This window comes from Carassius auratus, unplaced genomic scaffold (genome assembly GCF_003368295.1).
Source record: "Carassius auratus strain Wakin unplaced genomic scaffold, ASM336829v1 scaf_tig00001591, whole genome shotgun sequence".
In the NCBI taxonomy this organism is placed as follows: domain Eukaryota; kingdom Metazoa; phylum Chordata; class Actinopteri; order Cypriniformes; family Cyprinidae; genus Carassius; species Carassius auratus.
The window spans coordinates 1,654,825-1,669,798 of record NW_020523372.1 but is presented as its reverse complement, the minus strand read 5'-3'; the positions used below and the strand labels follow the sequence as shown (position 1 = coordinate 1,669,798).

The 14,974-nt window shown below is 38.1% G+C and overlaps 2 protein-coding genes across 2 annotated transcripts in view; one reads left to right on the top strand and one right to left on the bottom strand.

Moving 5' to 3' along the window:
* Positions 1-14,974, bottom strand: part of LOC113069404 (trypsin-3) — a 32,787-nt gene that overhangs the window by 6,788 nt on the left and 11,025 nt on the right. The window lies entirely within an intron of this gene.
* Positions 11,096-12,991, top strand: LOC113069405 (calcium/calmodulin-dependent protein kinase II inhibitor 2-like). Its single transcript, XM_026242488.1, has 2 exons — positions 11,096-11,716; positions 12,014-12,991. Exons 1-2 carry the CDS (start codon positions 11,548-11,550, stop codon positions 12,076-12,078), a joined length of 234 nt encoding a protein of 77 aa, XP_026098273.1. The 5' UTR covers positions 11,096-11,547; the 3' UTR covers positions 12,079-12,991.

The window sequence follows — 14,974 nt, the reverse complement described above, 5'->3', positions numbered from 1 at the left end:
GCTTGTGAGCTAGCATTCCAAGGTCATCGGTGTAATCCAAGTCCACCAGAAGCAAGGTCAGGCTCCATTGGATGCCTTGACGTTTTCCTTGGGTGACATTACACAACAGCCAGTGAATGGCCAGGGAGAATAGGACTGGAGACAGGATGCAGCCTTGTCTCACTTCATTTTCTACTGGAAAATGTTGTCAGCTCACTGTTATGGAAAAAAGGACACTCAGAGCTCTCATATAGTGACTGGATGATGTTGACCAGTTTCTTACAAATGCCATAATGATGTAGAATATACCAGATGCACAATGCAGACTGTCAAAAGCCTTTTCAAAATCGATGCGCATGAGGTATAATGAGCTGTTCCATTCATGGGCCATTTCTAGGATTGTTGTGTAGAATGAAGATGTGGTCAATGCATGACCATCCTTCCCTTGAAGCTAGCCTGTTCTTGCTGAAGGATGTAATCCATCACTGCTATGATGTGCTGCAGTATGATATGGCTGAAGAACTTACTGGTGAGAGAGAGAGTAGGGTGATGCCTCGCCAATTTTTGCATTCCCCAAGATCCCCAAGTCCCCTCTTCTTTGGCAGCTTGACGATGGTGCCACTATTCCAGGTCTCTGAGGCTGTCTCTTTTTCCCAAATGTCCTGTAAGATGAGCTGAAGGATCTGTGGCAAGTCCAAGTAAGCTTGTGAATGGTTTTATGCTGAAAGAGTGTTCCACCAATGACTAGGTCATTCTGTTCACAAAAGTCAATAATCTCCAACTCCAAGATAACACTGCATATAACATGACCCATTAAATATAACTCTAAAAAATGAATTCATAATAGTAATAATATTATAGCACTTGATTTAGTTAGACCACTGGCCTAGTATTAAGTACAAATACAATTATTTTTATAGTAAACTTAAAAATAAAATGCTAATATTTATTACAACCAATATACGTGATTGCCTAGTCAGTCTACTGTGAATCTCTTCCTGTGTGCTGGCTAACCTTCTCTTTGTGCGAATTCAAACAAAAATGCCGCCAGAAGAAGACTTATGTCAGCCACTGGCTCTTGTGTGTCTCGTGACCGATTGTGTCATGCTAGGGGAGTATCTTTTTGAATGCGTTAGCGGAGTGGGATCATTTTAAGTGATTAAAACCTTATGTTTTACTCTCTTATTTGCAAAAAGGCAAGGCAAGAGTTTTTATATAGCACATTTCGACACAATAGTAATTGAAAGTGTTTTACATAAAATAAATTAATATAATCATAAAAAACGTAATAATAATCACAAAAATAAAACAAGGAATTTAAAAACGTAGAAAATTATTTAAAAGTGCATTTAAAATGAATTTTAATACAGTGGAATCATTTCATGTTGCATAAAATACAGTGCAATTAGTTCGGACATTGCACAGGAACATGTCGTGTTTCAAAGGTGTCTCCTGTGCTGTCTGTAATGCGCTGTAGAACTGGTCCCTTTCTTCTTCTTCACCATTTTCGGTAGAGGTGGAGGCCACTAGGGTGGACAGCGTGTTGTACTTCGAGTTCAGACTCATATATATACAACAGGTTTTCATTAATGGAGTTCAACTGCAGCAAAGTATTGGTGTACTTCTTGTTGATGAGTAAGGCCACTCCTTCTTGGTGAACATCGTCCTGTCTACCTGACCAGATGATCACTTCCCCACTGCTCAGCTTTTGTTTCCCCATCTTTATCCATCTTGTCTCTGTGATTCCGAGTAAGCTCAGATAGTATCTGTTTAACTTACTCATGGTCTGCGCTAACCCTCCAGCTTAATGCAATGTTCGTACATTCCAGTTTCCAACAGGCACTTGGCATTTTGGCATCAGGAAGTCAGCAATCGGGCTGAGGCGTCCCTTCGGCTTTTATCCTCACCCTTCATTAGTCCAGTTACCTGGCCTGCTTCACTCCCTCTCCAGGGTGAAGCTGTTTTCCTTTCTGTAGTTTCCATAGCAAAAAGGTTTTTGCTGGGTGAGGTTGCCTTACCCTCTTCCTTTCTCAACCGGACTTGGGAAAGGATATGGCAGAGAATATATATATATATATATATAAATACATGAGCCTTAAAATATCAGAAGATTTGGTCCTATATACATTTCAGCTATATAAAATTTTAAGTTACTTATGTAATCTAAAATATATATTTTTTTAAAAGGAAATATGTTAATAGTTTTTACTTATTAGTTATACCAATAACATTATTAGAGTCATTACATTTAAACTCATTAATCAACAACTAGAATTTTTTCACTTTTTTTTTTCTTTTTCTTTTGTTTATCGTGAACATTCTTAATGTTCATAAATATCATAAATCATAAACCACTACTGCATTCTTCCATTAAAAAACAACTTTGTAACCAAGAAGAAGCCTTAATTGAATATCAGGCCATGTATTCTGTTATTAGAAGTTTCTTTCATTGTCCTTTTACTGTAACTTGAGTTCTGAAATGTTTTTTATGTTTTTCTGGTCTGGACTTTGTTCAGGGGCGCATTGTTGGTGGATATACCCCCTCGCCAAATTCAATCAAATACTTTGTACTGTTACAGAGCTCGAAGGGTCAGCACTTCTGTGGCAGATCTCTGGTCCATAAGTCCTGGGTGCTTACAGCTGCCCATTGCAATACGCGGTAAGTGATTTTTCAACTTTTCTTTAAATAAATTATCTGCCTAACAGATTGTTAGTGAGACTAACAGGGTGTACAGTATGGCAGGCTTGATGGCCAAGTCCGTGGGTGAGTCGAAAGCCAGAGAAAAGCAGACAGGCACTAAGGACGCACGCTAACCTTGACCCGTCATCACCATGTGGGACTTAATGAATGCTGGCTTATCTGCAGCTTGGCACAGATGAGGCTGCAATAACAGCGAAGAAATACTGTTATTCAACTCATGTCCTCTACAAAAGTGTCACTGTGAAAAACAAGAAATCAGATATCAATCATATACCTATCTGTTTCTTCACTGTTGCTTACATATGTGTTAGAATATTTTTTCAGAGGGTCTTTACTGTATGTTTGCTTGTCTTTATGAATGGATCAGATGATGGTGGTGGCTGGAGACTATACTTTAGGTGCTCATGAGGGGACAGAGCCATACTCCAAGCCTCTGTCACTTATCCCGCACCCTCCCTCAGTACAACAGGAGCACCAATGATGTAGATATTATGCTCATAAATGGCACCTTGGTGCTTATATCATTCTCAAGTGAGAGAATAAGAAAGTACTGTCTGGTCAACTATCATGGCCTTCATGGCTTCAATTATGACAATCTAATATAAAGAAACAGCATAGCGAAAAACGTTGAAAGAAAAAATAAATAAATACATTAAAATATTTTCAAAAACTTACGTCCTGATCATCCAGTAGGAATTTCTATTACAGACTGGCTATGATTCCTTACATAATAAAACTTTTCTGAACCTTTTGATCAACCAGTCAGAGTCAAGTATTCAAATTATACAGCATTAATAGCATACTCTCTAAATAGGTACTTCTTTTGAAAAAGTAGTTACTTCATGATCATTTAAAATACATTCTATATGATATGAAGGTGTGTTGCATCTGGGTAGAATTTGCTATAGGTATGAATTTGGTCTTATGGCTCGCATGCTGTTTTTCACCTACTGTATAATAATGAATTATGCGATTTTTGAATCATTTAATCATTAATTCAGCTGATTTGTTCAAAATCACTGATTCATCCAGAAATAAGAAAAATTACTGGAGGTCTCTGACTGAAAATCTTATGATGAAATAAATGTTTTTCTCCAAAGCTTGTTGGTCACAATTATTGGCACCCCTAGAAATTCCTAAGAGTAAAATATCTCTAAATTCTATTGCCATTCGTATTTACATGTTTAACACACCAGGGTGATTAGGAGCATGAAATTGTCCAGCCATGACTTCCTATTACACAGGATTATATCCTCCATCACAAGATGTAAAACCAAGGAATATAGTTCTGATGTGCAGAACAAGATTGTTGAGCTTCACAAAATAGAAAGTGGTTGTAAGAAAAGGGATAAAGCATTGAAAAAATCCCCATTTCTATCATCTATATCTACCTAATGCACGGTGACAAGGAGGCCAAAGCCTTTCCAAGTATCACAGCTGGAGAATTGCAGAGATTAGATAAGTCCTGGGGTCAGAAAGCCTAAAAAATATTAAACAGACACTACATCACCAAATGTTGTTCAGGAGAGTTTCAAGAAAATCCTCCTACTCATCCAAACACAATCTCCAGCATATTCAGTGTCAGACACGACTGTAACTTCAAATGGCACTGGCTTATATAGTCAGATGAAACTAAAAATAGAGGTTTTTACCTCCAGACGGGTTTGGTGCAAACAGTAGATAAAATAACCCCATCCCCACGGTTAAATATACTACTGGATCTTTAATGTTGTGGGCCTGTTTTTGTGTTGGAGGTCCTGGACATCTTGTTCAGATGCATGGCATCATGGATTCTATCAAATACAAACAGATAAAAAATCTAAACCTCACAACCTCTGTTAGAAATCTTATAATGGGCCGTGATTGGATCTTCCATCAGGACAATAATCCAAAACATACACAAAAATGGGTCAATGAGCACAAAATGAAGCTTCTGCCATGGCTGCCTCAGTCTTCTGACCTGAAACCTATAGAAAACGAGTGAGGTGAACTGAAGAGAAGAAGCACCAGGATTGAGCTGTGAATCTGAAGGATCTGGAGAGATTATGTATGAAGGAATGGTCTCTGTTCTCTTGACAAGTGTTCTCCAAACTCATCAGGCACTATAGGAGAAACTCAGAGCTGTTATCATGGGAGAAGGACAATGCAATAATTGGGTGACAATAATAGTGGCCAACATGAACTAGAGTCACTGTTTTCCTAATGAATGTTGTTCAGTTGCTTTGACGAAAAAAGGACCTACTCAGAAAGTATGTAATATGCTTCGATAATGAATAATTGAATCATTTATTCAACACAATTCTTCAATTTACAGTTTCTGTCTGAAATTAGTCACTAAAACACTGATTACAATGAAACAGCAAGTAACACATTGTATTAAATAAAGTAGAAAGACTGAAATGGTATTTTCTTTCTAAATTTACTCCAAATAATTTTTTATTTACTTACGTTATACAATGTAAGTTAACATTGAGTTCAATATGATTTAAGCTGTGCTTTCATATCAATTCTGAACTGTGTGCCTGTCTCTGGATGTGGGTTCTTTCAGCTTAGTGTGCCCATAGAGCTGAACAGGTGTGTCCCTCACCCCGCTCCCCAAACAGAACGCAGGGATGCTGGCGGGCAGGATGTGCCGGGTTTCTGGATGGGGCTCCACCCTGCGTACTGTCAAACTCCCCATCACCTCCACCTCCAAGCGCAACATCAGTAACTCCTTCAGCGGAAACATCACAACAAACATGATCTGCGCTGGATCCAGCACAGGAGGAAAAGATGCGTGTAAGGTAAAGTGGAAAAACACTAGCAGTAATGGCCAGCTGACATTCTCCGTTACCCATAATTCAAATGCTCTATAAGGATGTTGGAGTTCTGGTGCTCAAGGGAGCCTCCGGAGGGCCGCTGGTGTGTGTTGGACGTGTTTATGGCCTGGTCTTTTGGGGAGTTGGCTGTGGAGATTCTAGGATTCCAGGGGTTTATACAGCGTGTCCAGGTTTCGCGGGCGATATATATATATATAAATATATATTTTTTGCATATTTGTTAAACCTGTCATTATGTCCTGACAGTAGAATATGAGACAGATAATCTGTGAAAAATCAAGCTCCTCTGGCTCCTCCCAGTGGTCCTATTGCCATTTGCAGTTACTGACCGCTCCCAGTAAAAAACAACCAATCAGAGCTGCGGTCCGTAACTTTGTTTGTGTTCAAAATGTAGAAAAATGTATATAATAAGCGAGAACACTATGAATCCATTTTCCAAACCGTGATTTTGGCTTGTCCTGAATCACTAGGGTGCACCTCTAATAAGTGTTTATATTCGGACTATTTTAGATTGCTTCGGGGGTACCGCGGCGGAGTAACCCAGTACCTTTGTGATTCTTCATAGACATAAACAGAGAGAAGTAGTTCCGGCTACGATGTTCTTCCGCAAGACGCAAGCAGTTCTGTTTATTAACCGCTAGAGCGTCAAAAGTTCCCTACTGCAGCTTTAAATGATTCTGTGATTCATATCACATTATCCTGTGGTGGAAATCACAGTGATAGAATATTATATTTTACATATAGTGTCCAATTCTCACTAATAACTAGTTGCTCATTAGCATGTCTATTATTAACATACTGGCTGTTTATTAGTGCTTATAAAGTACATATAATGCATGACATCCATAATCCTACCCAGGCAAAAGTCATAGTTAATGGTTAGTTAATAGTGAGAATTGGACCCTAAAATAAAGTGTTACCGAAAACCTAATTCATGAATGTTTTTTTTTTTTTTTGGTTTGTTAATTTTGGTCTTAATTAAAAAAAAAAGACGTATTTATATCGTTTACTCACAATACTGCATGAACTATATTGTTCATTTTTTTCACTGCTTGCTTATATTATCATAGTTTAAAACATGCAATTATAATTTTTATGATTGATTGTCATAACATGATTGATTTCGTTACCTAAAAGGAATTTGAAAAGCAGTGGAAAAGGCATGGTCAATTGTTTTAATAGGATTTTAAATATATTTATATATTACGTTTTCATAAAAAATTGAAATCCCTGGTCCCTGGCTCATCTTTGAAAGATTTTCAATAAGGTCAAGATATTTTTTTTTTTTTTTTTTTTTTTAGTGAGGAGACATTCAATTTTTCAAAAGCAACAAAAAAGATATGCACATTTAGTTACAAAAGAAGTTAATGCAAAGACGTATACTGAAAAAAAAAAAAAGTTTCTATAAAAATATCATCCAGTAGCCAAATTGTCTAAACTGATAATCAGAAACCTATCTTGAGCAGTAAATTAGCATATTAGAATGATTTCTGAAAGATCATGTGGCACTCAAGACTGCATCACTGGAAAAAATTACATCTTAAAATAGAAAACATCATTCTAAAACATCTCAAATAAAAAACATCAAACACCCATAAATGAATGTGAAGGCCTCTTAAAAATACAATACACTTACAAACTCTTAAGTTATGTGGTTAATATACATGTTAAATGAACAAAAATGTCAAACATTGATGTTGTGAGGACTGATGACTACGTTTTAATCTCAGTTAGCAACTAGATGTCATGCATATAGTTGTAATAATAAACTGTCTCACTTTAAATTGCTTTAACGGTTTCATCAAAGGATATTAAATGTAGAAAATCTGCCTTTGTTTAGTTCAACTGCTGTGACTGGGAAGCCATAAAAAGATTTGACGTTGTACCGTTCTTGCAACAATGGATGTTTTTGCGTGGCTAATAGGACTGGGTGTGTCTGCAATTCTTCTTCTCTGAAGGTGGCATCAGTTTCAGGAGCTGCTGGTTTCACTGCCAGCACATGACACCACATGTAAGATGATCGCCGCACGAACTACACACAATGATTCGCAGCAGTTTATGCGTGCACCATATGAATGCAAGTTTAGTTTGATAAGAATAACTTTTATGTATCTGGGGCATCATTCATTGCTTACATAATTAAAAACAATAGGTAACTTTAAGCATAAAGGTTAAACCAACCAACAGTAAAGGTCATATGGGAATAATAATGTTTTTGAGAAGGGCTGCAAACACGTTTGCCTGTAACGGAGTAATCTGATGGATCTCTGAATAGAGTTTCATGGGAAATAAATCGCAGAATAGCATGTTCCCACAGGGAAAGCCATTGTGAATGAACAAGCCACACAAAAACAAGTAAATACTAAAGAACAATGCTTATTTCACGTGCCAGGACAAGGAGTTGACCAAGATTCATTGTATTATCTGTACCACAAAATATTTGTTTGTAATTTAGTGTGGTTAGTGAAGTTTACAACTGGTGGAAATGGGTCACGCTTTTGTAGAAAAATTATTAGAAAGTATAAATGCTTTATGTTACCCCCAACATATGACTTTTGCATAATCAGCTTACTTTTTTCAGCTAGCTACGCAACACATTACCTTTACACGAAAATATCTGAGTTACCTTTTTAAATAAGAAATGGCAGTGATTTTGTTTTCCCAAGTATTGACTGACAGCCCTCCTGTTCCAAAGTTAAGAGGAATCGTTAGTGCATAGTGCATTATTGTAGTATTGTAGTTCTTATTCATAGCACTTTTCATGTGAAAGGATTTTTACATTTGCCAAAAATAGACATTTACATATATATATATATATATATATATATATATATATATAAAATCAAACCAGCAAGCCGAGTCTAGATGAGAAAAAGTAATGCAAACGTAATGGAATACATTACTTTCCATAAAACGTAACTAAGTAACACTACTTTTGGGGGGGAATAATGCAATATTGTAATGCATTACTTTTAGAAGTACATTTTCTCAACACTGTTGTCTCACCAAATATGGCCATGGGGAAAAAATCCCTCAAAAGTACAAAATGATAAAATTTTTGGATAAGTTGTTAATTGTTAGTCCAATACCATAATAATAACTAATATTTTCCTAAAATATATACAGTACAGACCAAAAGTTTGGACACACCTTCTCATTCAAAGAGTTTTCTTTATTTTCATGACTATGAAAATTGTAGATTCACACTGAAGGCATCAAAACTATGAATCAACACATGTGGAATTATATACATAACAAAAAAGTGTGAAACAACTGAAAATATGTCATATTCTAGGTTCTTCAGAGTAGCCATCTTTTGCTTTGATTACTGCTTTGCACACTCTTGGCATTCGCTTGATGAGCTTCAAGAGGTAGTCACCTGAAATGGTCTTCCAACAGTCTTGAAGGAGTTCCCCGAGAGATGCTTAGCACTTGCTGGCCCTTTTGCCTTCTGTCTGCGGTCCAGCTCACCCCTAAACCATCTCGATTGGGTTCAGGTCCGGTGACTGTGGAGGTCAGGTCATCTGGCGCAGCACCCCATCACTCTCCTTCTTGGTCAAATAGCCCTTGATGCCTTCAGTGTGACTCTACAATCTTCATAGTCATGAAAATAAAGAAAACTATTTGAATGAGAAGGTGTGTCCAAACTTTTGGTCTGTACTGTATAAATTTATCACAATTCTATATAGGTACAATTTACTCAGGCCAATTATTTGTATAACGTGTATGACATGAATTTGTACATAAACAGATTGAGCGAAACAAATTTGACTATTTTTGAAAACCACATGCTTCGCTGCAGACACACAGAAATTACAAATGCATGAAAATATCGTCCCTTAATTTTATGTAAAGCATCACAACTGTCCCTCATTTTCCTATTCTGACATTGGCTACTCTACGCTCAGCTCGTCTTCGTCATTCTTCCCAATATTAAACTCTCTGAAGATGGCCTCTCTCTCAAAGAAAACAGGCTGGTTTCTAGCAAACCGAGACGAGGCTCGACTGGCTCTGTGCGTTTCCCATTTCAGCTATTCAGATCAGATAGAACGGAACAAAATGGCGTCTCATTCACAGATGGGAGGAAGCAGTGCATCTCGCTTTCATCCCGCCGAGTGACAGTGTCTGCTGCTCAATCCTGGAAAGGTTATAACTGTGCCTGGTGCACATTATGCTCTCCAAATCTTGGACAGAGAAGCAAACCCCCTCAGCTCATACTGTATATCCAGATTGTGCCAGTATGAGTTCAGCATCACTCCAGCTTCTGATATTACAAAATGAAAACCTATACACAGAGGGGGGAAAACATCCCATATTGCCTTTTCTTGTGATTTACAGGCATGTTTTAATATCTTATTCTGTTTGGTCGGGTTTTAACTGAAAAAGCATGCAGTAAGGATAAAATCACTAAATAAAATAACACATGGGCTCTTGCTACATCTAAGATATGAGGTCTTACAAAATGTAGATGGCTCTCAATGTTATTAAACTGAGTCAGTGCTTATTTAATTTACACTATCGTGTGCCTTAACCCTTTAACTGTGTTCTTAGCTGGTATTTTGGTGGTAGATTAAAGTGTAAAAACACTGTGAATCAGGCCTGTCTCTGATTTGCTGATTTTCTGACTCCTGATAAACCCCTGGTTTCACTACAGTGATATATATGATCACAGGTGATGCAATGTGATGCACATACAGTTCATTTATTTGTCAAATTCACACATGTCTACCCAGCTCAGGCCTTGGATCCTCTACAAATGAGCAATCGAAGGCGACGCAGGTGTATTACATAAGAGAGACTTCTGTACTTCAGGATTGAGTTCAGGACTGAGAACCACTATATCTGTAAGCCTCAACATAAGCATTCAGTCTGTGTTGCAAACCATCACTGCACATATGACAGAAACTGGAAAAACTTGAGAGGATTTCTTATGAAAATGAAATATGCATATTAATAAAAATTCCGTTTATTCAGGTTCACCTTCTTTCATGAAATGAATGAAAATAAAGGTTAAGTAGTAATAATGATGATGATGATGATGACAATAATAATAATAATAATAATAATAATAATAGTAAAAAATAATATCCTCGCCAGAAGTTTGTGGACTTTAATTTTTTATTTTTTATTATTATTATTATTATTATTTTATTTTTTTTTGTCCAGCATAGTCTATATTGACTTTCTGTTTTAGCATTTCTGATTTTCAGTATTGTTAAAATCTGAATGTATCTATTGGATAATATATGTCTCAAGGTTATGGTCACAAAAAAAATAAAATAAATATATATATATATATATATATATATATATATATATATATATATATATATATATATATATATATATATATATATTTAGATAGATAGATAGATAGATAGATAGATAGATAGATAGATAGATAGATAGATAGATAGATAGATAGATAGGTATGAAGACTTTATAATGATTTTGTAGCTATACACTCAGTAGGCTGCTTGGTGAATACATTACATGGCATAGTTAAGATTAAGAGTCATTAAAACAGAAAGTCTGTGGAGAATGTTGTGTATGATAATATGTATGAAATCCACATGAATATGCATGATTAATCTCGGACATCTTTGACACATGGAAGCATTTTGTTCCACGCGCAAATAGCTTGGAAATTTCCCAAGATTAATATTGGCCATAGCGACAATGAAAGAGCTGGAGAGGAAGCCCGCGCCTCAGTGACGTTCATTCCCCATCAGGGATCTTTGTTTTGCATCGCTTCTCGATTTGCATTTGTTTCTCAGGTTTTCCATACTACGCTCCAGCCACCGACAAGCCCCGAGAGCAAAGGCAAAGGCGCGTTCCGCCGCGATCGCGCGTTCATCGCCTCTCCAGCGCTCCTGACTCGCGCTCGAACTGAACGGAGGAAATCACATGCATTCGCCTCGCGTCCTCGCCATCCACTCGCGGAGACACGTGCGATAGAGGTAAACAGCCCAGAGATCCGCTCCGCAAAATTCACCTCGCGCTACCGATTCAACAGTAGATACAGTAGCCGCTGTCGGTTTATACAGCATGTCGGATGTATTACCGTACAACGAGGACAAAATGACTCATTATGGCAACGACGGGGACGAGGAACACCTTTCCTTCACCTGCCGCCTCCAAGACACCAACAACTTTTTCGGTGGCAACCAGAATAAACGACCACCAAAGCTGGGGCAGATCGGGAGAAGCAAAAGAGGTAACGGACAAAGCCTTCGCTTATCACACGAACAAAAGGAATCCTTGTAATGATGCGAAATTCCACACTGCGCTTCGCGATTATATGCATTTACGCGCGAAAATGTTGCTTATTTTATTTGAGCTTAAACTGTCTGCTTTCTGCTTCGCGATTTGGAAGACAGTGATGTATTGCGCCATTTCTGATGTATTAAAAATCATGGCACATGGAATCTCCATCTTTGTGCCAGTGCGCAGACTGTAGGATATGTGTGAGTTGGTTTCTCATCATAACCCTTGTGTCTCTGTTCACTGACAGTCATGGAGGAAGACAACGATGGCGAAGCACTGGACAAGAGCACAGAGAAGTCCTCGTCAGCGTGAACAGACCCAAAGACTCTTGACCTCTCTGATGTGTATATCCAAAGACGTTGTGAAGAGGCACCCTCTCTCTCCCATCTGGCGACATGCATTCCCCTCTCGATCTCCCAAACTCCATTGTCCAGGGTTTACAGTGTGAGCCGGCGGTCCGGAAGAGCGGCCCAGGGGCTTGAAGGAATACTGTGTTTTCCAAACTATACTCCGAGATATGTGCAATGACAGGGTTCGGTCTCATTAGAGACCGGATTCTTCTTCTTTTTTTTCTTTTTTTTGGTTCTAATGAAGCAATTTGATAGACTGAGCAAACAGTACCATTAACATCAAACCAGTATCTTCCCGCTTAACCCAGTAGCCTACTGGTGGTGTTAATGGTATACTAGCAATGTTGACCTTTTCTTCCAAGAGTGCACCTCCAAAGAGGTTCCACTACGTATGTTAAAAAAAAAAGCTATTTATTAAATCTTTGGATACATATTTTGCAGTGTTGAAGGTTGAGATACCATTTTATATAATGGAACGATGACGAGAAGTGAATTTTGCTTTGGATAAATGTTTTGTATGTAGCTTAACTGTGATTCTCGTGATCTGCTTCGTTTCATTTCATTCATTTGATGTTTGATTCGATCTGAAATGCCAGTTTAAGGACAGTAACTTTATTATCGTAAAGCATATTAACTGTAGATGTGCCAAATTTATCCTGACAAGAAACGTATCTTTCTGTGCTTTCTTCACGTGCGCAGGTTTATTAATATTCGGTGGTCATGTTTACAGGGCTCTTTCATACTACTTGTGATGTATTCTAGTCATGCATGACGAACCTCAAAACCTCAAGAACGTCTTCTTGAATATATTACGTATTTATCTCACTGAACATTTCTACAGGATATCTGTTATAATAAAGATTTTGAGAAACGTTCCAAACGTTTTAATTTTTCTGTCTTCCTGACACATCTCTAATGCTCAGTTTAGCCCGGTTAAATCTGTGCGCGCGCTCAAATCCAAGGGACGTGACATTTCAGCCTCTGCCACCTGCTTTAAATGATTCATGGTTTGGGATGAGCATTGTCAAAGCTCACCGTTTTATATCCAGTCCGCCGAGGAATCACAAATATGATCTGCACACTGTACGAGGGAGTTTTCCTTAGAAACACTGGCTGGCTGGATGGATGGGCTGCCATGGAAACAGATTCAACCCTCCTGAAATCTCCTCTGTGTCCACTAGGGAAACCACAGCAGAGGATCTGGCAACATGGAGGAGCAACACATAAACTCTATATAGTAGGCTTGGCTCATTCGAGTTTATCACTCTCCAGTGCTTTTTACCTGTTCAGCACTATGCCAGAATGAATAGGCATCCTAAAAAAGGCGTTCGAGGACACTCGCTCCAGTTGGAGACTTTTCCTAAAAAGCAGTCTGAGTTTCTGCCCTGAAGCGGTGAGTTCAGATTGTGACATGATGCATTTAAAAAATATCACAAATCCCAGGGAAGACTGCAGGATGTAATAACGTTAGCTCGTGTCAGAAGGCGTTACGTAACGCACAAGGGAAGTCGGCGCTGTGTGGTGGTTTGGTAGAGACATGCAAATAATCTGGCTCCTGCTGCAATTTGCATTTCGCTTCTATGTATTGCTTTTCCTCTACACAAAAATGCCAACATTTTGCACAGGTTTAACCATGTTCTCATTCAGAAAAAACAAAGACACAGTATAATTAACTCAAGAATAAAAAAAATAACTTAAATAGTGCACAATTATCCATGTGAACATTCAGTAGCAAAAATGATGACGCACCAGTCCGAATCTTAGGATGATATGCACAGCAGCAGAAGTGGATATGAGTTTTAGAAAATGAATCCTGGTAGTGGGAGACAAAGAGGAATAGGAGGGAGGGGAAAATAAAAATGAAGGGGATGAGGTCAAAGGTTATTTGTTCCTGATGAAATACGAAGCACTATAGTTGATCATGTTCTTCTACATGGACTGACCATGAGGAAAGGTGGCCTACAGATTCATCTACAAGGTTTTAATACTATGTAATTAAAAAATATACAAACCCGATTCCAAAAAAGTTGGGACACTATACTAATTGTGAGTAAAAAAGGAATGCAATAATTTACAAATCTCATAAACTTATATTTTATTCACAATACAATATAGATAACATATCAAATGTTGGAAGTGAGACCTTTTGAAATGTCATGCCAAATATTGGCTCATTTTGGATTTCATGAGAGCTACACATTCCAAAAAAGTTGAGGCAGGTAGCAATAAGAGGCCGGATAAGTTAAATGTACATATAAGGAACAGCTGGAGGACCAATTTGCAACTTATTAGGTCAATTGGGAACATGATTGGATATAAAAAGAGCCTCTCAGAGTGGCAGTGTCTCTCAGAAGTCAAGATGGGCAGAGGATCACCAATTCCCCCAATGATGCGGCGAAAAATAGTGGAGCAATATCAGAAAGTTTCTCAGAGAAAAATTGCAAAGAGTTTCAAGTTATCCTTATCTACAGTGCATAATATCATCCAAAGATTCAGAGAATCTGGAACAATTTCTGTGCGTAAGGGTCAAGGCTGGAAAACAATACAGGATACCCGTGATCTTCAGCTCTTAGATGGCACTACATCACATACAGAGGATGCTACTGTCATGGAAATCACAACATGGCCTCAGGAATACTTCCATATTACTTGTTGGTGAACACGATCCACCATGCCATTCGCCGTTGCCAGCTAAAACTCTACAGGTCAAAAAAGAAGCAATATCTAAACATGATCCAGGAGTGCAGGCTGGGACGCCATGTCATCCGGACTAAAGAGGACAAGGACAACCCAAGTTGTTATCAGCGCTCAGGTCAGGAGCCTGCATCCCTGATGGTATGGGGTTGCATGATTGTGTG